We start from the raw sequence: 24,694 nt of genomic DNA on the forward strand, positions 1-24,694 counted from the left end.
ATAAAAGAAAATGATCACAATTTTTAAAATGGGAAAAGAACACAAGCACTTCACAAAAGAAGATTTCCAAATGGTGAATAAGATTATGAAAAGTTGTTCAGCAATACTAGTAATCAAGGAAATAAAAATTAAAACTATAAAATATACTATACTCCACCAGAATGGCTATATATGTTTAAAAGGCTGGCATTACCAAGTTATATCAAAGATGTGAAGTAACATGGACTCTTATAATCACAAAATATATTCATTAAAATGTTCATGGCAATTATTTACAATAACCAAACATTAGCAACTACCCAAATGTCCATTAAAAATATAGCTAATTTTTAAAATGTTGGACTTTCATAAAGTAAAATCCTAAGTAGGAACAAAAAGAATTAGTATTATGCATAACAATATGAATTTCACTAACAACATTGAGCAAAAACACACAAAAAATATAAAATATATGAACTGCCTTGTATAAAGATAAAAATTAAAAAAATAAACCTATGGTATTAGAAGTTAAGAGATTAAGAAATGGCTACCTTCAGTGCTACCTCTATATAAAGGGACTCATATGGAACACTGATAATGCCTACGGAGTTCTAAATCTTTTAATAAAATGTCTTGGATGTATAAACAAATGACCCATTCTGATTAATGCTTTTATAACACCATTTACTTATAAACATATCAACAGAATGATTCACTTTATGTAATCTGGAACATGTTTGTTATGTATAGGTCTTCTAAACTTCCTTCTTTAATAGGAGTTGGGAAGATAAGAGTGTACAGGGATATTATTATTATTATTATTATTATTATTATTAGGGACAAGGTCTCGCTCTGTCACCCAGGCTGGAGTGCAGTGGTGCAATTATGGCTCACAGAAACCTCAACCTCCCAAGCTCAAGTGATCTGCCTACCTCAGTCTGCTGAGTACCTGGGACTACTTACATGTGCCATCGTATCCTGCAAGTTATTTTGGTGTTAGAGACAGGGTCTCACTATGTTGTCTACATTGGTCTCAAACTCCTGAGCTCAAGGGATCCTACTGCCTTAGCCTCCCAAAGTCCTGAAATTATGGGCATGAACATACATGGTCTGTAAGGATTATTTTTTTAATTTATATAACAAAAGTGGCTAAAAAGTGCCACTAGAAAATGCCCACCTACAAAAGTTACACCCAGCAGTCATCAACAATGACATGAACTTACTCCCATTCCACAGGGCACTTGCCTCACTTTGTAGCAATGTTTTTATTTAAAATATAAATAAGGCCAGGTACAGTGGCTCATGCCTATAATCCCAGCACTTAGAATTAAGACTGCTTGAGCCCAGGAGCTTGAGACCAGCCTGGGTAAAATAAAGAGACCTCTTCTCTACAAAAAAAATTAAAAATAAAATTTAAAAAAAATTAGCTAAGCATGGTGGTGCATACCTGTAGTCTCAGCTACTCAAGAGGCCAAGGCAGGAGAATCACCTGAGCCCAGGAGGTGGAGGTTGCAGTGAACTGTGATGTCATCACTGCACTGCAGCCAGGGCGACAAAGTAAGACTCTGTCTCAAAAAAAAAAACAAAACAGAAACACGGATCCACAGCAATGATCACACTTTTTTTTTTTTTTTTTTGCAGATAGAGTCTCACTCTGTTGCCCAGGCTAGAGTGCAGTGACAGGATCTCGGCTCACTGCAACCTCCGCTTCCTGGGTACAAGTGATTCTCATGTCTCAGCCTCCCAAGTAGCTGGGATTACAGGTACATGAGCCACCACCCCCAGCTAATTTTTGTATTTTTAGTAGAGACAGGGTTTCACCATGTTGGCCAGGCTGGTCTTGAATTCCTGACCTAAAATGATCCACCTGCCTTGGCTGTCCAGGGTGCTGGAATTACAGGCGTGACCCACCGCACCCGGCCAGCACTCTTAATAATGTGCTATATGAACATGTTCCCACAGTGCAGAAAAACATGTGGAAAATATTCCTTGAGAATCAATGAATTTCACTACAACACTATCTATGAAAGTGAGAATCTTAAATAATCAAAATATACAATCATACAATAAAAGTAGATTGTTCCAAATTGACAAAATGATGTCCACAATATACGCTAAGAGGAAAAATAAACCTGAGGAATATTATGAATAATATGAGCTTGGGGAACATATAAAAGAAAATATACTTTCTTTTAATTGCCAATAATCTAGAACAGGGGTCAGCAAATTAAGGTATGTGTATCAAATCTAGCCTGCCAACAGTTTTTGGTTAGTACATTCTATAGGAGCACAACTAGGCCCATTTGTTTAAGTGTTATCCATGGCTGTTTTCAAATCACCATACTACACTGAGTTGACCAGTTGTGAAAAAGACCATGTGTACTGCAAGGCCTAAAGAACTATCTGGCCTTTTACAGAAAAAGCACATGTCTGGGCTAGCGAGTGAGGCTTAAGTCCTCCTCCTTATATTTCTCTGTTCTTTGAAGCTTTACAACAATCAACAATCAAAAGAAAGGAAAACAGAAAATCCTTAAAGAAAATAAAGAAGCTTTCTGCCATTCTATCACTTTGTTTCGATCTCTATTAGGCTCACATACACTATCATAATTTGAATCCAGCTCTGTCAGACTCTCTCTTCTATCCCCAAACTGTCTTCCAGCTACTTTAGAAGTTAGTGCAATACCTTATCTGTGATTTTGGGATGACATCATCAGGGTATTTCTTTTCAAATGCTATTAAACAGTACTCATTTAGGCATTACAGACAAAAACAATCCCTAGTGTAATTTTAAAACCCACTAATGAATAACTTCCTCTGATTCTACAGATAGAGAAAGCAAGGGCTTTCAAGAGTACAGATGTGAAATACTAGTTTGGGTTCTTAGTTTCCCTCTAGAGACCTAAAACCACATTATGAATTTAACATCAATATATTGCCTTGTACTTTCAAACATTAATTGAATTGATTAGTCAATGGCACACTATCCTACTAGTCCCCAAACAAGTAACCTCAAAGTTACTCTAGTCTCTTCCCTCTTCTCTACCACCATCCTCCAGGCCCCTAATCCATCAACAAATCTTGTCAATATTTCCTTTGTAATATTCTCAGCTTTAATTTATGCTGTTTCATAGCCAATGCCCTAAAAATAAACGTTTCATCATTTCATACACATTATAACAATAAATATTTTGAGTGCTAATTCTGATCTTTTAACATTTTTGTGCCTCTGCCTTTTAAAAACACTGTCAAACATCTGTTCAACACCTATTACATTATAGACTAGGCTAAGCAGCAAAGATGACCTTTCATTATATTTTAGTTGGGGAAAAAGAGAATACACTGGAGTCCTTTCCAGCTTGAAATTCATATTAATATAAGTGCTATGGTAGACATACCCTAATGTGACCTCCAGTGAGTCGTGGCTTTATATGATCCCAACCCCCTGAGTTCAACCTGGGCAAAATCTGGCACTTCCTTCTAGCAAACAGAATATGGTAAAGATTATGGGATAATCATTCCTTAATTAGGTTACTTTACATGCCAATGGTGATGGGATAATCACTCTGGTACTTATGTAATAAAGCTCTGCCCTAGCACACTGCAGAGATTCTCCTGCCACCCTTGAAGAAGAAGTAAGTGGCTATGTGTGACAAGGCCATGAGACAGGGAAGTATGGACAGCCTGTAGGATCAGAGAGCATCCTCACAGTGACAGTAAACAAGAAAATGGGAAACTCAGTCCCACAACAGCATGGAACTGAATTCTGCCAAGAAATTTATGACCCCAAGCTCCAGAAAGAAATGCAGTTTGACCAACACCTTTATTGTAGACTTGTAAAACTCTAAGCAGAAGATCCAGCTGAGTCTAGACTGCTGATCCATAGAAACTGTAGGATAGTAAACATAAAATTGTTTCAAGCTGCAAAATTTGTGGGAATTTGTTATAAAATAAGCAATACAAATAAAATTAGAACATAAAAATACGTTTGCTATCATATCTCTACAGAAGCAAAGATCAAAATAATCTACTAAAGATGAAAAAAAGCTCCAATAGAAAATTAGAGCACGAAGATGAGCCTTAAACAAAGGGCAAAAGCAACAAAGAGAGAAAGATACTTCAGATAACAGTATGAACAAAGTTATCAAGAGAAAAAAATTTTTTTTTTCCTTGAGATGGAGTCTCACTCTGTCACCAGGCTAGAGTGCAGTGGCGCTATCTCATCCCACTGCAGCCTCTGGCTCCCTGGTTCAAGCGATTCTCCTGCCTCAACCTCCTGAGTAACTGGGATTACAGGCATGCGCCACCACGCCCAGGTAATTTTTGGATTTTTAGTAGAGACGGGATTTCACTTTGTTGGCCAGGATGTTCTCAATCTCCTGACCTCATGATCCACCCGCCTTGGCCTACAAAAATGCTGGGATTACAGGCGTGAGCCACCACGACCGGCCAAGAAAAAATCTTGTGTGTTCCATTTTCAAGAGAACCAAAACATCCCTTTCTATTATGTAGTTTTCAAGATGTCCATTTACTGACACATACACTCAGATGGGTAGACGGATAATTTTCTGTCTTGATGTTTCATTCATTTTTCTGGTTATGTAGCATTTAAAAACCATGCAACACTTTAATAATGAAGCAACAAGTGAAAGCTCCCAACCCTCTTTCCTGTTCACTTTTCGGAATACATCACCACCATCAGTAGTTTATGTTCCTGTCCTTACATTTATCTAAACTTATAGAAACATACACAGTATTTATGTTCATATGTATGAAACACATACAGTATTTATGTGCATATATATACACAAATGTACATGTTCGTGTGTTTTGTAAAAATATTTTTAAATATTTAAGAAGTCATACTATACTACTTGTATATTTTACTTAACCGTATACCAGTATGTAATCAGAACAGCTTCAAGTGACTCATGTGGATGGAGTGTACCGTAATTTATCAAAATAGTCCCTTATCCAGAGATCATTCATTCTTTCATTCTCTGCCCCATTAAGATATCCATTATTTATCCAGTTACTGAAGCTAGAAATATCAGTCATATCTTCCTTCTTCAGCATCCTACAGATCTAATAGACTAAGTACTTCCCATTCTACCTCTGCAATAACTTTAATAGTTATTTTTCTCTCTTTTTTTTCTTTTTTTTTTTTTTTTGGTGAGACAGAGTCTCGCTCCGTCACCCAGGCTGGAGGGCAGTGGCATGATCTCAGCTCACTGCAACCTCCGCCTCCCTGGTTCAAGCGATTCTCCTGCCTCAGCCTCCGAGTAACTGGGACTACAGAAGCCCGCCACCACACCTGGCTAATTTTTTGTATTTTTAGTAGAGACGGGGTTTCACCATCTAGATCTAGCCAGGACGGTCTAGTCTCCAGACCTCGTGATCCACCCGCCTCAGCCTCCCAAAGTGCTGGAATTATAGGTGTGAGCCACTACGCCTGGCCAAAAGTTGTTTATCTTTGTAACATTTTCCAGTGCCCTTCACTGGAAACTCACTGGCACTCAGGATCATGTCTTTGATTATTATAATAGCTTCCAATCCAACTTCTTTCCATGAGTCTTACTATTCTTGCCCATTCTTCACTGGGGTCATCTTTCTAAAATGAAGATCTGATCATCACTGTATCATTAACAAGGTATCAGTCATCAGCCAGCTTCCCATGATCTACAAAAGAGACTACTTTGCATGGCTTATAAATCAGTCTCATTGTTGTTAAAATTTTATACTCTAAGAACTCCAGGCCAGGAACTACTTTCCCAAACATTACACCCTATTACTATACACTCCTTTGCCACTGGTCCTACTGTCCCAGGAATGACCTCACTTCATATTCCATCTAACCTACCTTCAAAGCTAAACCAAAGTAAAGGTTCACTACAAAACCTTTCCTGATCCCACACCTGCTTTCTCTCCATAGAAGTAATCCCCTACCAAAGTGCATAAGCCTCTTTTTTAGTACTTGTTATTTTGAAACTTTCTGTATAACACATTTTCAATTATGTATTTACAAATCTGTCTTCCATTTGACAATGCACCAACCATTTATAATTTTTCTTTACATAACCAAAGCATAGAACAGTGCCTGATCATTGCTGGGGACCCAGCAGCACCTATAAGGAAAAGAAACTCTTTGAATATCCACTTCTGCCAGTCACTTTTAAGCTGCTAACTGTAAGGAATACAAACATGCATAACACTGTCCACAAAGAGTTCACAATCTCATATGGAAAGTTATAGGACTATATATAAATAGCAAGATAACTGCAAAAAGGTTCTTAAGGTTCTTAAAACATATTCTTCTCTTAACTTCTGCAATAATATATAGCACTTTCTTGGTTTTCCTCCTATCTAGCGGCTTTTTCTTCACTGTCCCCTTTGCTACATCCTCCGCCGCACTACCTACAAATCTTATAATGTCCAAGAGCTCAGCTGTGTGTTCTTTCCTCCCTCTAAATTATTTCATCCAGTTCTATGACTTTTAATCCCACCTACATAGTACTAATTCCTGTGTTTATATCTCTAACACTATCCTTAGTCTCCTATATTTCAGACTCACAGAGCCAACTGTCCAACTAAAATCTTAACTTGGATACCCAATAGAGCATTTCAAATCCAACATTTCCAAAGCAGAGCTCTTGATTCTACCTACTCACTGCCAATAATACCTCTTCCCCATCACTACCTCAGTTTGTTCCACCACAATAAATAAATAGCACCAAAGTCCACTCAAACTCAAGAAATAATCTTGGATTTTGTCATTTTCTCACCTCCAAATCCCATTCATAAAAGCAAGTTCTACTGCCTTAACTATTAAACACATCACATATATGTTTACTTCTCTCCATCATCATTGCTACCACATCATTCTAAGTCACCACTCCCTCTTTTATAGAATACTCCAGTAATATCTTCACTGATTTATCTGCTCTCATTCTTGCCCTGTATACTGATCCTATCACAATTCATATTTCTAAGAATGTAAGTCATGGTATTGGGAAAGCTGGATATCAACATACAAAAGAATAAAATTGAGCCAGGCGCAGTGGCTCACACCTGTAATCCCAACACTTTGGGAGGCCGAGGCGGGCAGATCACGAGGTCAGGAGTTCGAGACCAGCCTGGCCAACATGGTGAAACCCCGTCTCTACTAAAAATACAAAAATTAGCTGGGCATGGTGGTGGTCACCTGTAATCCCAGCTACTCAGGAGGCTGAGGTAGGAGAATCGCTTGAACCTGGGAGGTAAAGGTTGCAGTGAGCCAAGATGGCACCACTGCACTCCAGCCTGGGCAACAAAGCAAGATTCTATCTCACAAAAAAAAAAAAGAAATTAGATACTTGTTGCTATGGTTTGAATATCTGTATCCCCCTCCAAAATTCTTGCAGAAACCTAATCTCCAATGCAATAGTATTAAGAGATGAGGCCTTTCTGACGTCATTAGGTCATAAGGGCTCCTCCCTAGTGAATGGAATTAAGGCCTTTAAAGAACAGTCATCACACAATGTTTAAGCCTCTTCTGCCCTTTCGGCTTCTACCACGTGAAGACACAGTGCTCAAAGTGCCATCTTAGAAGCAGAGACCCAGCCCTCATCACACACTAAAACCTGCCAGTGTCTTAATCTTGGACTTCTAAGCCTCTAAAACTGTGAGAAATAAATTGCTATTATTTATAAATTACCCAGTCTCAGGTATTTTTTATAGCAGCATACAGAGACTAAGGCACTTACATTATATACAAAATTACCTCAAAATGGATCAAAGACCTAAATGTAGGAGTTATAACAATAAAACTCCTAAAAGAAAACATAAGGAAAAGCTTCATGACCCTGAATTTGGCAATGATTTCTAGGATGTAATACCAAAAGCACAGGCAATAACAGAAAAAAAATAGATAAACTGGACTACATCAAAATTTCTGGGCCAGGTAAACCGGCTCACACCTGTAATCCCAACACTGCGGGAGGCTAAAGCAGGAAGATTGCTTGAGCTCAGGAATTTGAGCCCAGCCTGGGCAACATAATGAGACTCCATGTCTATTTTTAAAAAGATAAAGGAAAAAGGAAAAACCAACAACAATAACAACCTTCTGTGCATCAAAGGACAAAACCAACAGAGTGAAAAGACAACCCCAGTGGCTCATGCCTATCATTCCTGCACTTTGGGAGGCCAAGTCAGAAGGGCTGCTTGAGCCCAGGAGCTCAAGAACAGCCTGGACAACATAGCAAGACTCTATCTCTACCCAAAAAAAAAAAAAAAATAGCTGGGCATGGTGGCATGTGCCTGTGGTCCCAACTACTCAGGAGGGAAGTGGGAGGATCACATTAGCCAGGAGTATGTAGCTGCCATAAGCCACTGCACTCCAGCCTGTATAACAGAGACCCTGCCTGTTTCAAAAACAAAACAAACAAATAAGCAAAACAAACAAACAACCCTGTAAGTTATATCATGCCACTTCTCTATTAAAAACTCTGCTCTTACTGAATAAGGTTTAATCCAAATTTCTTAGCATAGCTTACAGGGCCTTATATGAGCTGAATATTGAATAGTTCTCTTGACATTCCCAAGCCTTACTCTCTTTCTTGTTGATTTTGTTCCAGTCACTCTGGCCTTCAATTTGTTTAAATAATACACAAATACTATTCACTCCTTATGGCCTCTGCTCTTGCTGTTTCCTCACCTTAAAATGTTGTGACATACATCTCAAAAGGGTTAGTTACTTCTCTTCATTCAAACTGCTTCCCCTTCACAAGATTTTTCTAAACACTCCATACTCCCTAAAAGCCAATATGTTTATTCTCATAACATCACTCTGCTTTGTTTTCTTCTAAGCATTTATTACTATCTAAATTGTCTTATTTTGATTACTTGTTTATTATTTGTTTTCTCCTTTATGACAGCATAGACGTATTCACAGCTATATCCTCAGATCCCAGAATAGTACCTGGCACACGGATTATAATCAATAAATAGATACTGAATGAATGGTAAAAAAATGAGTGCCACAAACCACTCCCAATCTACTTTTTTGTCCTTTCTTTATATTCAAAACCTTAATTCCTTCATATCCATTTCATTCCTCTTTCCCTCTGAGGAATATTCTGCAATTCTATCCTACAAAGACCTTTACTTTATGTCAACCTTTATTTTTAGTATCGTTTTTGTAGAGACAGGGGTCTTGCAACGTTTTCCAGCCTGGTCTCGGAAATCCTGGCCTCAAGTGATCCTCCCACCTCAAATTCCCAAGTAGCTAGGCCTACAGGTGCATATTATCTACTTTTTTGTAAAGACATACAGGCTCATGCTATGTTGCTGAGGCTGGTCTTCAACTCCTGGGCTCAAGCAATCCTCCCATCTTGGTCTCCCAAAGTGCTGGGATTACAGGAGTGAACCACAATGCCCAGCTTATTTTATGTCAGTCTTATCCCTAATGATTATTGTAGATACAGCATATACTTGTTTATAGAATATCTTATAAACATTCTGTTAGAATTATATGTGTATTACTCTATTCTCTCAGAAGATGTGCTTCCTTAACCAGAACTGATTAAGAAAGCAGGGAAGGAAAAAGGAAAAATCTTTAAAAAAAAGAGTAAAAAAAATTTTTTGCTTTTTTTTTTTTTTAATAAACATATCTAACAGGTACTGTTTAGGTAGGCTATACCCCATCATTATTTGATGAGTGGATAGTTTGCGGAAATACTTCAAACCAAATATTCTCAAGCATTTAAATTTATCTAAGCAGTTAACAGCAAAACCATGGAGCTTTTAGACTTAACTGTGTCATAAATTTAAGTTTGAAATATTTTCGCTGCATAATACAAAATGATTACCATCTAACCTTACTTATTTAAAAGAATATTATAAAAAGTGACTGGGATATATGTAAAGTAGTTAATAATACTTTCAGAGAAGAAGGGAAGCATATATATCTTTTCCTTCACAATTTACAAAATGTTTTAAAATCAAAGTATCTGAGAAAGTCCTGACTACATACCTCTCATTGTTTTAAATATACACACAATATTATTCGTCCTTTCATTAAGGAAAATATTAAAATGACTTCAAAAATTAAACTAATTAGATATCTAAACGATTTTTTTTTTTTTTTGGCTATTGTAAGGGGTCAATTTTTCTCATCTATATGCTTATTTTCCTAAATATGCAAATTATACAATATTTAGGAACAGCAATTTTATTTAATAGCTGTGTAAACTATCCTTTCAACAAAGAATTAAAGGTAAATTAAAGTTTTAATTATTATAAGCAGCCTCAAAATGTTGTGTTTACTGTAGATTAAATGCAGAGCATAAAACGATTCACATATTTTAATATTAAGAAGAAAAAACTATGTATAATTTACACCTACAGTGCAAGAAGGAAGAAAAAAATGCTTGTGTCAGCCTTAGGAAACAAACAGCCCTATCAAGTGACCAACTAGAAAAGATTCATACTAGAGGCTCAATAAATAACAATAATGATGACAACCATCTCCCATAACTACATTACAGCCCATTGGCCACATCTGATTATACTAGTCTAGACCTTGGGTAAGCACATACACATTTTCACCAAGAGTTTTCCAATATTACTGCTCTGTTTCCTGGGCTTTCTGTGACCCCCATTAGCAGCAACTGTCATTTTTGCTACTAGACATGACCATTGATGGGAAAGGAAAGTTACCACCTTTCTACACTCTAATAATTGAGAATGTGGAAATAATGTTCCTGAATTGGCAATCCTTCTAAATACAGTAATTTCTTTAGAATTAGCTACAGAGAAGGGGATAAATTGCTTCCAATGATTTTCTTCAGTACTATGAGAACTACTAAAGCCTCACTTTTCAAAATATCATCTCCATATATTAACATAGCCTTTATTCTTATAGTGAAGAATTATTGCCTAACTCTCCATGTACCTGCCTCCTCACGACATCTATCTCTCTCTGTCTCTCACCCAGCACATCCAATAATTAAGTATCACAAAAATCCCTAAATTGTTCTCTCTCTGCACCTTTCTCAGTTAAAGCTCTCAGTAACAACTTTGAACAAGGGATGTAAAGGCTCTAACATCACAGAATACACACACCTGAAACCTTACAAAGAATAGATTTTGTTGGTGACTGAAAAAATTAATTTAAATTAAAAAAAAAAATTTTAACGGGCTTCATACACATTTAAGGCCAATTTAGATCTTTCTTGATTGAAATTTAGCCCAGGTAGTAGTCACTTTTTCTGGAAGGCAATATCCTTGATCGGGGAGACCACAAGGTATCCATATGCTTTACTACAGTTTAAATGGAGATAGCAAATACTCCATAAAGTTATTTCATCCTGAGAATATAAAACCTTAGTAATTTAATATAAATGTTACATCCTGACATCAACCTGTTTTTCCAAACTTATTTTACATGATAATCCCTAGTTGAGCATTTTAAAACAACTCATGGTATTACAGAGGCTAGAATGGAAGCAAAAGGACCAGGCTGCAAGCCTTTATCCGATTATTTTAGATAAAATAATTTCTTAGGACTATGAAAGAATCTATTCTCTAGAATGTGCAAATAAAAAGAGAGAGAAGATAGTTATATGTAGAAAAGCAAAAATACAGAGAAATGGCTCTCCTGACTCTCCACTTGGAATTCAGCAGATTCCTCTGCTGCACAATGTCTACCACCTTCTATCTTCTTATAACTGCCTTTGTCTCTTCATTGTCAGTGACATTTCCTTAGCGATTCATAGAAATTCATCCTTTCAGATTCCACTCTGACCACTCTTACTTAACACTGCAATGTCCTCTGTATCCGATTGTACCTATTCTCCCCCTCTCCTTGTTTTAACTTTCTCATATCACTTATCTGTTGAACATACTATCAACTTTTTAATTTCTTTATTATCTAACTTTACCAATTAAAATAAACCCTATCAGGGCAGGCATGTCTATTCTGACCATTGCTAAATTCCCAGAGCTGAGAATATGGACCAGCACGTGGCCAGTGTGGATTAATATTTGCTGAATAAAGTGAGTGACTCTATTTTCATTTTATTCTTATTTTACTCTTCTCAAAGGTTATGAGAGTTCCTTTATTCACCTATCCCTAATACATATCCATTTTTTCTATAATCATGTTTATTTAATAAACGATCATACTTACATAGAAGCTGTTGTAGTTTTTTAAAATGTATAAGGCTATGAAACATCTACACAAACATAAGCATATTCTACAGGCACGTTATATCCAAGCCATCTTTGCTAAAAGTCATATACATTTGGTCTTGGTAAAAAAAAAAAATGTCAAACAGCAAATCCTATATAGCGAAACATTTAAAGCTCTGAAATCTAGTAGAATTTAGCATTTTTAGGGGGTGAAAAAGCACCATTCAAACGCACCATTTTTTTACATAAATCAGAACAAAACAAACTTTAAAAAGTAGCCACAAATCAGCGTGGTGGCTCATGCCTGTAATCCCATTACTTTGGGAGTCCAAGGTGGGAGGATCACTTGAGCAGGAGTTCAAGACTAGTCTGGGCAACATGGCAAAACTCCAACTCCACAAAAAATACAAAAAAAAAATACAAAAAATACAAAAAAAAAAAAAAAAAAAGCTGTGGTGTGGTGGCAGGCACCTGTAGTCCCAGGTATTTGGGAGGCTGAGGTGAAAGGATCATCTGAGCCAGGGAGATCAAGGCTACAGTGAGCCTTGGATATTGCTACTGCACTCTAGCGTGGGCAACAGAGTTGAAACTCCATCTAAAAAAAAAGTAACCATTGAAAAATCATTTAATTATAAAATCCCATATAAAGTGCACAAAACAAGCCTCTATATTCAAAATCTATTAAAGGAAGTATATTAATGATAAGCTGAAATCAAGCTATAAAATTAAAAATAAAAAATAACCTGACTATGTAAGTACTTTAAACCAGAACATATGAATAAAATAAATAAGAAACATATGCTTATCCTAATTGAGAGAAAATTCTAATCTTCTTTGATAAGCTATTACACTTTCACAAAATGACAAACATTAATTTAAATAACCTAATCTTTAAGAGCATATACTTCATTCTAAATCACCCAGAGAAACTTCTATACCAATACAATCCAGGATTGAAGTAAACACAGATAAAGACATGAGCCCAGGAGTTAAGAGGTTGCAGCCTGGGTGACAGAACAAGACCCTGTCTCAAAAAAAAAAAAAAAAAAGATAAAGTCTCTGCTCAACTAATCCATTGTTGATCTCTGTCTCTACCCCAAAAATAGCATCATTTCCAAACAACTGTTTACAAGATGCAATTAAGCAGAACACAGTGACTCATGCCTGTAATCCTACCAACTTGGGGGACCAAGGTAGGAAGATCACTTGAGCCTGAGTGACAAGGCAGGAACTTATCTCTTAAAACAAACAAAAAAATTATAATAAAAAAATTTAATTGGTGCTTTTCTATAAAGTATCTTCCTACATATATAATTTTAAAACTGAAACCAGAAAAAGCATATGGCTCTTTAAGTAACACTCAAGGATTTCCAAGTGATAATCCCTACCTCAATTCAAATTTTATCTTCCACTGATACAGATGAGAATATATTCTAGCCACACTGTTTACTTCTGTGCAATAAATACCTTTGTCTTTTTATCAAAGGATAACCCAGATCTAAAACACAAGTGCTCATGGCCAAACAGGGTCTAAATGAAATGTTTTCTGGCCTCTCTCCCTCTCTCCCTTTTCCCTCTTCACCTTCCCTTCTAGTCATTCTTCTTCTCATTCTGCCAACATTACTGGTAATTATGCTATTTAGAGAAGTAAAGACAAAGGCTGGAGCTGCTAAATGAATGCTCAGAAAGAAGACATGCAACCTAAGCAGATTAATTTTGAAGACAGACCAGTGTATTAGTACTCAAAGCATTATGTCTTTTATGTGGGCTATTCATATATTTGGATACAAGTCTGAGTTACTGCTGTAATAAGCAGACACTGACTGTCCCTAGAGGATGATTAAGCAACATGCCCAAAAGTATGTGGGATAATCTGCCCTTTCTGTGCTTTCCAAGGAAGGGGGAAAAAGAAGAGTCACAGCAGCACGTCTAAAAGTAAAGTTGTAGGAGGCTATGAAAGTTCTTAAAATGTGTTTTTATTAAATTAAACACAAAACTACAATTATAGGTTATTTTAATTATTTACATATTTAACAAATTACAAGATTCAAGATGAGAATTTAATCTTAAAATTTTTACCAAATATTATACTTTTAAACTAGGTTTCATAGTCTACTACTTCCCTGACTTTTACTATCAAACATTTAAAAAATTAACCAATAAAACTATGCCTGTTTTTTAATTTAAAATATAAATGAAATAGAAACAATGAGAGAAACTAATAAAAACATTAATAAAACTAGAAACAAGAATGAAAGGAGGCCAGGCACAGTGGCTCATGCCTGTAATCCCAGCACTTTGGGAGGCTGGATGACTTGAGCCCAGGAGTTCAGCACTAGCCTGGGCAACAAGGCAAAACCCCACCTCTATAAGAAAAAAAAAACTGAAAAAGTAGCCAAGTGTGGTGTCCTCAATAGCAGTCCCAGATACTTAGAAGGCTGAGGTGAGAGGATCACTTGAGCCAGGGAGATCGAGGCTAAAGCGAGTCGAGACCATGCCACTGTACTCTAGCCTGGGCAACAGAGCAAGACCCTATCTAAAAAAAAAAAAAGACAGAAAACTGATAGAGGATTTACACTGATTTTTCAAAATTCTAGAGGTTAAGAACAAAAAGAGCACTACCTAAATACATAAAATATTCATCATTCTCTCTAAGAGACACAAGTCATAAGACAGGAGACCATCAATGAATCATTACAAATTTCACAGAATAATGTCTCAGAGCAGCTGCCTTGATCACAGCTACCTAGAACAACATCAGGAGCTTAAAATGCTCTAAAAAGTATTTGGAGGGATCACAAGCAAGCTGGCAAGAAGAAAGGAGGCAACCTAGCAGCCAGATCTATTTCTGCCAGCAAAATTAACATCAATATTGAGACACTAAAATTTTTTGCAAGTAATATCACCAAAACCTCCAAGAAAATAAGAATAAAAGGGAAAATAAGAACTTGAAGCCCTTTATTTATCCAAATAAGAAAAAACATACAAGATTCATTGGCAAAGAATTGAGTTGAAAAATGTAAGCAACAGTGTTATGGAATTTAATTAAATATGTTTCAATTCAATTCAGTTTCAATTAAATACATTTGTAAGGTGAAGAAAAAAATAAGTAAGATAAAGACAAATCGAATACACAAATAAATCAATTCAGGTCCAATATACATAAACAATGTAACCTACACCACACCTAAATTTGGTATAACACTGAACCCTCAGATTTCATTCAAGAGGGTCAAAGGGAGCAGTAATAACTGTACATTATTTTCTGTTGATGTGGTGCTACAGCATCACAGACTCTAAAAGGTGGCTTTAATATTCTTTAAGTTCTTTAAAACTATTGATTTAAAGAAAGTTGTGCCTTTCAAGAATAAGAAAACTCTTTTAGATCTATCACTTGCATATTTAAAACATAAACGGAGGTGGTGATAATAATGATTCAAGATATCATAAAACACTCATAAACAAAATTATCATTCAGGAATAACAATGTTCTTGCTCATAATATGTGAAAATTTCATTTTTAACTGAAACCTTTTATTGTAAGTATATGTATTTTTTTTTCTCTTTTAAGTCATCAAGGTTGTAACAATTATGTCAGTGATTATCAATTATTCTAGCTCTATAAATTTGTTTAAAATGGAGTGTTGTTTACATAAAAAATACCAATAATTGAACTCAAAATTAGCAAAACAATGTATTTAAAAATATCTTATTAAACAAATGTTAAGTTAAAGAGACCATCAGCAAATCACTATAAATTTCACAGAATAACATCTCATAGAGCAGCTGTCTTGATCATAGCTACCTAGAAAACATCAGCAGTTTCTACCAAACAACAATCACTTATGTCTGAACTTAGTAATTGATTTGCTAATGATACTCTTCAAGTCTGTTAGACCTTATGCTGTAGTCTGTCTATAAAGGTCTTTATGTTATTTACACTAATAAAACATTAATCAAGGGCAAAATTTATAGCAGCTATGCTATAAATGAGGTCAAGGCAGGTCAGACTTACATAATAAGAAGAAAAAAGGTTAGTCTTTGCAGTAAAAAGGAAAATCCTTATTATTATTCTTCCTGCCCCTGGGATTAAGTCTAGTAGTCAAACACTCCAAACTACTTCACAAACACATCTATTCCTATGAAAACTCATGTAACCTCAAGGCACTAAATATTTATAAAAGGAAAGCCAAATCCACTGATTTACAAAAATAACCCACTAAAATTTTCCCTTAAAATATATTCTACACTGTAAATAAAGAGAGAATGAAAATTTCCAATTTTACCTCCACTATTTTACTAATCACTCTTAGCTTCCACCACTGTTTATTTCAAACACTTAAAAGATAAAGGCTGAGTGTTCTCTATAGGCTAAGCAGTGAAGTAAAGAAAAGAGTTTCTAACTATGGGAGGCTAAAAAATCTAAACAGAGTAAGAAAAGCAAAGGCAAAAAGTCAGAGAAAGGGTACTATGAAAACGGTAACAGATGATATAAAAATAAATTTTTCAAACAACTGTTTCAACAAATTTTCAGAAATAGCAATAGCCAGAGTATTAGCATTTGTGCCAGTACCTTCAAGTCTCAGTTCCCACAGAATAACACAGGTCCAACAGACACCTGTATATGCAGTAAAGTGTGTTACAAGAGAGGAACTCTGAGCTTATGGCACTTGAATCTTTTGTGATGGCCAGTAGGTCTGTTGGTCTTTGGCTCAGAGAGAGACATTATTATACTAGACAGTAAATGATCTTGCTTTGTTCCAAATGGAGACACTATTTCTATATTCCGAAGATGTCTGATATATAAAGATCTTTGAATGGTAATGCAAAACAAAGGCATTTGGTATCTCTACTTACAAGGCCAAAAATCTTAAGAGTGATGCCTGGCTTTAAACCCACATCCAAGCCATTAGGATATCCTGTCAGGTCTTATCTTCAAAATAGGTTCACAATCCTACTACTTCTTACCTCCTCTACTGCTAGCAACCTTGTCCCAGTCACCATCATGTTTAACCAGAATTACTACAATAGCCCCCTAATTGATCTCTTTGTTTTTTGTTGTTGTTGTTGATTTGTTTGTTTGTTTTTGAGACAGGGTCTCATTCTACTGCCCAGGATGGAGTGAAGTGACGTGAACACAGCTCACTGCAGCCTCGACCTCCTGGGCTCAAGTGATCTTCCTGCCTCACCCTCCCATGTAGCTGAGATCACAGGTGCACGCCACCACACCCAACTAATCCTTTTTATTTTCTGTAGAGACAGGGTCTCACTATGTTGCCCAGGCTGGTCTCGAACTCTCGGGCTCAAGAGATCCTCCCACCTCGGCCTCTCAAAGTGCTGGAACTAGACATAAGCCACTGCTTCTGGCTGATCTCTTCACTTTTATCCTTAAATTCCTACATGCATCAGTCATAGTAATTCTTTGTCCCCCAAAGCAGGGTCTTGCTCTATCTCCCAGGCTACATTGTAGTAGCATGATCACAGCTCATTGCAGCCTCGTCCTCCTAGACCCAAGGGATCCTCCCACCTGACAGCTTTCCAAGTAGCTGGTGCTACAGGCCCCTGCCACCATACCAGGTTAATTGTTTGCTTTTTTTGTAGACAGTTTCACCATGTTGCCCAGGCTGGTTTTGAACTCCTGGGCTCTAGCAAGTCACCCACCTCAGCCTCCCAAAGTGCTGGGATTACAGGTGTGAGCCACTGCACCCATCCCAGAGTGATCTTTTTAATTCATAAGGGAGACTGTCTTCTTCTTCTCAAAATCGTGCAATGGCTGTCGTTTCCCACAGAATAAATTATAAAGCCTCTACACAAAATCTTGCCCTATGTTATATCTCTGACCTTACTTCCTATTTCATTCTACTTTAATCACTCTTTTCTTGCTATATTGGCCTCATTCCTCAAATACACTACAGAGGCTCTCACTTGTACACTGGCTGTTCCCTATGCTTTTCCATACATGGCCCTTTAACTGACTCCCTGTGTTCTTCAAGTGCTTGCTCCAATGTTACTTTCTCAATGAGTCCTAATCCTGCCACTGTATTTTAACTACAAACCATACCAAACTTTTCTACTTCCTTCAAAAATTTAATTCCCCTCATCTGCTCCATATTTTCTTTTCTCATAGTACTGACCATCATTCACATATTATATAACCTATTTATTTTTTTATTGTTCATAATCTGTCAATGCCTACTTGAATACACAATCCACACACAAAAAAAGAATCTTTATCTATTTTGTTTATTGCACTGTATCCTCAGTAGCAATAATAATTCCTGGGACACAATATATAATAAATGGATGAGGAATTGAAGCTCAAAAACCAAAAGCACTTGCCAAGTATCAAAGCTGAAACCTGAACCCAGGCCTATCTTCAAAGCCAATGCTCTTAATCATAAGTCTATGTTGCCTCACCTATTAAATGTAACAGTAACATACATAAGTAAGGGTAGTTACATTTAGTAAAGTCTACAATGATCAAAATCACCTCATATAAATTTTTCTTTAAAAAAGCCCAGGAATTACACTTCAATAAACACTAAAAATTATAAAAAATATGCTCATGGGTGTTTTGCATTAAGCAGAACATTTGTATATTTAATCAACTGCTCCAGTTACCTCCTTTTCTGTATATAAACTTCAATATCATCCAATACCTTAGTGTTGAAATCAGCCAAAAGCTATTTTTCAATAACTATACACTTTGAAATGTTTACTAAAAGGAAGAGTAAAGAATTAGTCATTATTTTATTCATTGCCCTATGAATTAGTAATCACTGCTATAAATCTATATCAGTTTTTATTGATCACCTACTACTTGCCACACTCTACAGGAAAATGTAGCTCTATTTTTCATATAGATCATTGTAGTAACCTTGCTACTGTTGTTCATTTCAATCAGGTCTTCCCTCCTTCAACCTATCCTAAATAATTCTGCCAGTTAATCTTTCCAAGCCCCAAATATCACAATGACTTCTTTTGTTTGAAATCTTCCAAGGTTTCCCACTCTCTTGAGGAATCTAGATGTCCAATTCCAACACCACCTCTCCAACACACACACACACACACACACAAACACACACGAATATCCTATATACCTTCCCACATTACAATGCCTTCAGATATTCTGTTACCTGTGTCTGAAACATTTTTCACACAAATGTCCTCCAATTTTTCCATAACCTCCAATTTTCTAATGTTTACATGACAAATCATACTGATCCTTGAAATGCCTCTCAAGAATCATGTTTCCTGGTTAAGTTTTAAGCACCCTGTACTTACATATTTCCATCACAGAATTCAGCATGAAGTATTATAATTGCAAGTTACTAGTCTGTGAGCACCTGTAATTATTTCTGAGGGAAAGGATTTTAGTAGTATTTAAAATCAAATAAAGTTACGAATACTCTTTTCTCCCTTTTCCATAACATTTATGAGAGATAGAGAGCAAGCTTTCATTCTTACACGCAAGTTCAAATAGTTATCAAAGGACTGATAGGGTCAATCTTCCAACAACATTACCCAAAACACTAATCGAACAATGCTGAAACAGTAAGTTTGTTCAGAATACTATCTCAAAGGGGAGTCAGTAGCATCTTTTAATCTATACTCTGGGTCTTCAGTTCCATTAATGCAAAATCAGCTACTACAAATCAGACAAAAAGTGATCCACTTAATCATTTCCTCAATTTCTTTTTACCTTTTAATTCTTTCACTCTTTTACATTTGTTTTCTCCCTTTTATCTCTCTTTTCATCTCTGCACTTTCTTCCCTTCTTTTACCCACCACTGAATTTTCATTCCTTGAATTCTTCTGTTTCTGCTCTTTAAGTGGAAAACATACCTACTTATTTCGTCTATCACCTTTCTCATCACATCACATTTCGAAACCTGTTCCCTCTCCCCTTACAGTCAGCCTGTGATATAAGAAAGATAATATAGACATCTAATTCTAATTATTGGCTCTATACACATAAAAGAACTTGATAGGAAGTCCAAATAAGTATAGCTTTTCCTTATACCTGCAAATAGAATTATCAGTTTACTTTTCCCAAACTCAGCCACACATACTGAAAAATAAAAATCAGAACTGTATCAGTAAGCATGTCTCTAAAGAAAATTATTAAATGGTTAAATATTAACAAATACATAATAATTGATATATCAGAGCTCCATTACATTACTGACTGAACAAATAGTAAATACAGAACCCAAAAATATCAATGCCTATGGGAAAAACACAAGATTTTAAAGAAAAATACAAAATGAATTAAAATAAAATAGATTACCTTCCTTCATTGACAAGTTCGATAAAAGCAAGGCCTGCGTTCTTCTGAATAGAATTTTGCCACTCCTATAAAAAAAAAAAAAGCAAAAATAGCTGAAGAAATGTCACTCAGTAGGTTATTTTAAAACAATAATAATGAAAAATATCACCCATATCAATTTCATACCTAACTCTTAAAAGTTATTTTAAAACATATGAATAGGTGATACTGACACTAAACAAGCTAGCAACAATTTGATTCTATGTAAATTAAATGAGCCTATCTATATTTATCTTGCCCTTTTCGTTCTGTAACACGATATACTAATTTATCTAAAATAGTTGGGAGTTGGGAAAGAAGGTAACAAAGAAAACCAAGGACAAATAGATATTTTTGTTGTGGCTTTGTTTTTTGATTTTTTTAAAAGATGTATTATCCAAAATGAAGAGAAGAAACAATTAAATAGTTCAATAACCCTAATAAAAACACCATAGTTCACCATAAAAATTGATGACTAGCGATTGAAAATAAGATTAGAAAAATCAGTGAATTGAGCTAAACCAGTTTTGAGTTAGAAAACTATAATTCATTACCCTATGAATTAGTAATATCTGGTATAAATCTACTAACTATATTTTTGATCCATTTGAAATATATCCATTAAACTTTATCCACTAAAAAGCAATCCATTAAAAAGCCTAGGAATGAAATCAATCAATAGAGTATGTACAAATGAATATTTTAATCCTTATAACAAAATACATACATAATAAGCATTAATACAATAAGGAAAGGCCTACATGAATTGAAATATACCTAGATTTGAAAAATGCCAGTAAATGCACTTGTGTGTGTATGTGTGTGTGCGTGTGTGCATGTGTGTGCATGTACGTATGTGTGCCTACATAAACACACACACAGAGATTTTTTTTTAAAGAACTGGAAATACATACATAATCTTCCTATTTCTTAATATTTAAGGAACTCTTTGTAGTCTAACTACATAATATCTCTCAACTAATCTTTCTTTGTCCTTTCATAAAACCCAAATCAAAAGGCCATGTCTGGCTACTTATCACTGCTCACCAGAAAACCACATTCATATTTTCTGAGTGTAATAACTCCAAGACTTTGAAATTCCAGGCAATTTCGCCCTAATGTCTATTCTGTTCCACTCCAAATTCTTTTCTTTTCCAGTCTCATCCTTTCTCTTCTACATTCTCTTTTCTATGTCCACTTTTGTACTACCTTCTTTTGTGTTTTGAAAAACTCAAGGTGGTTCTTGAGATTAAAACAATCACACAACATGATTTTGTCAAAGAATTATATTTTATGAACAGTGTTAGCATAACTGTGCTAACAGAACATATACAGTAGAATAAAAATTAAATAGAAAATCAGTAAGACATTGGAGGACAGTCACTGTCTAGAACCAGCAGAGAAGAAAAGGTAATGTATTCTTGAGGAATGAACAAGAAACAAAGTCATAAAATCCATGTTCTTATTCTGATACTAACAAAATATATCCTTAGGCAGATTATGCTACATCTGCAGGTCTTAGATATTCTCTTCTAAAAGTTTATTCTAGGTATAATTTTTATTACTCTAAAATGTACTAACATTTAGAAATTCATGACTTGTAATTGTATAATATATGCTCTCTGAAAATTCATATTGAATTCATATTTTACCAAAACTGTAAAACAGATATTAATTTTTTCCAATGAGGAAAAAAACAAACCAATATAAAACAGAAATATGAATTTAATTTAAAACCATTTTCTTTCCATCAAAATAAAATGAAGACAAGTTGTCCAAAGGGAAGCAATCAAATTCCACAAGACCATTTACTTGAGAGAAGGGCAAGTGCCACAACTTCCTCTCTTTTCAAAAGGTAGGAGAATGATTTAAAAAAGCAGAAACCTCCAATTTTTTTTTTTGGTACAGAGGGTCCCACACCTAACTTCCCAAGCACAGCACAGAGAGATAATAAGACTCAAAGACTTACCCTAAATTTAGTAATGCACAAGAACAGTAGAACAGAAACAAATTTAAAGACAGATGGACCTCAACTAGGAAGATTCAAAAAATTATCACAGAAGGATGCAGAAGCAGCTTAGGATTTAAGAAGATGAAGAGAACGTAACTGTGACCTTTGTGGATAGGTAGCAAGTGATCAGCAAGAAGTATGATGCCTCAAGAGATGCCACAGCCAAACAACACAAGCATATGTTCACTCCTCAGCTCTTATACCTAACATAATATTCTTGGAAAACCAACTAGAAATTTAACATAATACAAGAATAGGAAGGAAGGTGAGACCTCAAGTTGAGTGAGTTTTCATTTACATCATTTAACTTACAGAAAATTTCAAAATAGAAACTTAAAGAAGAAAATGAAAAAAAATTACTTTTCTTGCTAGAAAAAAAGAAGCCAGTAATTACAAAGGAACTAAAATTCTATACATAAATCTTTAGTCATTTTACTTTTATAAGTATCCACTGTCAGGAAAAAAGTCAAGAATGTCCCCTCTCACCACTATCTTTCAACATCATTCTGGAAGTCTTGGCTAATGCAGTGAGACCAAAAAAAGGATAAAAATTGAAAAAGAAGAAATAAAACAGTCTTTGCTGATGACATGATCATCTATATAGAAAATCTTAAATAATCTACAAAAAAATCCCAGAATAAGCAATAAATAGCAAGGTTGCAGGTTACAAGGTTAATATACAAAGTCAACCACTTTCCTATGTATCAGTAATAACAAGTCACAGACTGGGATAAAATCATTTGTAACAGACATCCGATAAAGAATTGTTGTGCAAAATATACAAAGAACTCTTAAAAGTCAACAAAAACAAACAATAACATTAAACAATGGGCCAAACACTTTGACACTTTGACACCAAGGAAGATATACAAATGGCAAATAAGCATATGAAAGATTCTCCACTTGTCATCGGGGAAAAGACTAGATACCATTAGACACCTGTTATAATGGCCAAAATCCAGTACACTGACATCACCTAATGCAAGGATGTGGTACAAGAATAAATGAAATCTCAGTCTTTGCTGGTGGGAATGCAAAATGATACAGTCTCATTGAAAGACAGTTTGGTGGTTCCTAACAAAACTAAACCTACTCTTACCATAAGATCCAGCAATTTCACTTTTTAGTGTTTAACCAAGGGAGTTGAAAACTTATGACCACTTAGAAATTTGTACATGGAGATTTATAGCAGCTTTATTCATAAATGCCAAAACTTAGAAGCAAACAAAATGTCATTCAGAAGGTGAATGGACAAATAAATTGTGGTACAACCAGACAATGGAATATCATTCAGTGCTTTAAAAAAAAAAAAAAAAAAGAGCTTTCAAGCCATGAAAGGACATTACTAAGAGAAAGAAACTAATATGAAAAGGTTACATACTGTATGATTCCTACTATACAACATTTTGGAAAAGGCAAAACTATGCAGAAATGTAAAAAGATCCGTGTTTACAGGGGTTAGTGGGAATGGAGGGGAGCACAAAGGATTTTTAGGGCAGTAAAACTACTCTGTATGAAACTATGATGATGAAGACACACCATTATGCATTTGTCTAAACTCACAGAATGCAGAACACCACAGTGAACCCTAATGTAAACTATGGACTTTGAATGATAATATGTCAATGTAGGTTCATTGACTATAACACACATACCAGTCTGGTGAAGAATGTTGACAAGAGAGAAGGCTATGTGTGTGTAGGGGAAAGAGGAACATGGGAAATCTCTAACTTTTGCTTAATTTTGCTGTGAACCTACAACTGCTCTAAAAAGTAAAGTCTTTTAAAAATTAGTAATAAAAAAGTATTTACTAGTACTATTTTTCTCAAATCCATTTGGTCTGATCCAAAATTGCATTGGGAAAGGATTTTTGTTACATAATTCAGACAAAACTCAAAACTACACATGGATGAAATAGGTAACAGCAGGAAGACTCATACATTAAGTAGGCAGGTAAAGGGTAAACATCATTTAGATTTTCTTTTCATCATATACAGAAACTTTTACTTACATTGTCAAATCAGAAATTGTGCCATTTAGATTTCACAAAGATTTTACGTAGTATTATTGAGGTTAGACTGAAAACGAGTTTAAAGTTAGTATAACTATCAAAACTTAACCACACTAAAAATTTTAGAACCTAAACTTATCTTGGTATGTCACATGAAATATTTCTTTTCAATTAAAAACAAATTAGACATGAAGGTACATATATAATTGAAGAAGTTCAG

The 24,694-nt window shown here is 35.3% G+C and overlaps 1 protein-coding gene across 2 annotated transcripts in view; it reads right to left on the reverse strand.

Moving 5' to 3' along the window:
- LRBA (LPS responsive beige-like anchor protein) overlaps positions 1-24,694 on the reverse strand; it is a 756,763-nt gene that overhangs the window by 490,320 nt on the left and 241,749 nt on the right. For both annotated transcript variants that reach the window (XM_025385122.1, XM_025385123.1), the window contains one exon: positions 20,435-20,499. In XM_025385122.1, the coding sequence (XP_025240907.1) occupies positions 20,435-20,499 (65 nt within the window). The remainder of the gene's footprint in view (positions 1-20,434; positions 20,500-24,694) is intronic.

The sequence above is a fragment of the Theropithecus gelada genome, chromosome 5, assembly GCF_003255815.1.
Source record: "Theropithecus gelada isolate Dixy chromosome 5, Tgel_1.0, whole genome shotgun sequence".
Classification (NCBI taxonomy): Eukaryota; Metazoa; Chordata; class Mammalia; order Primates; family Cercopithecidae; genus Theropithecus; species Theropithecus gelada.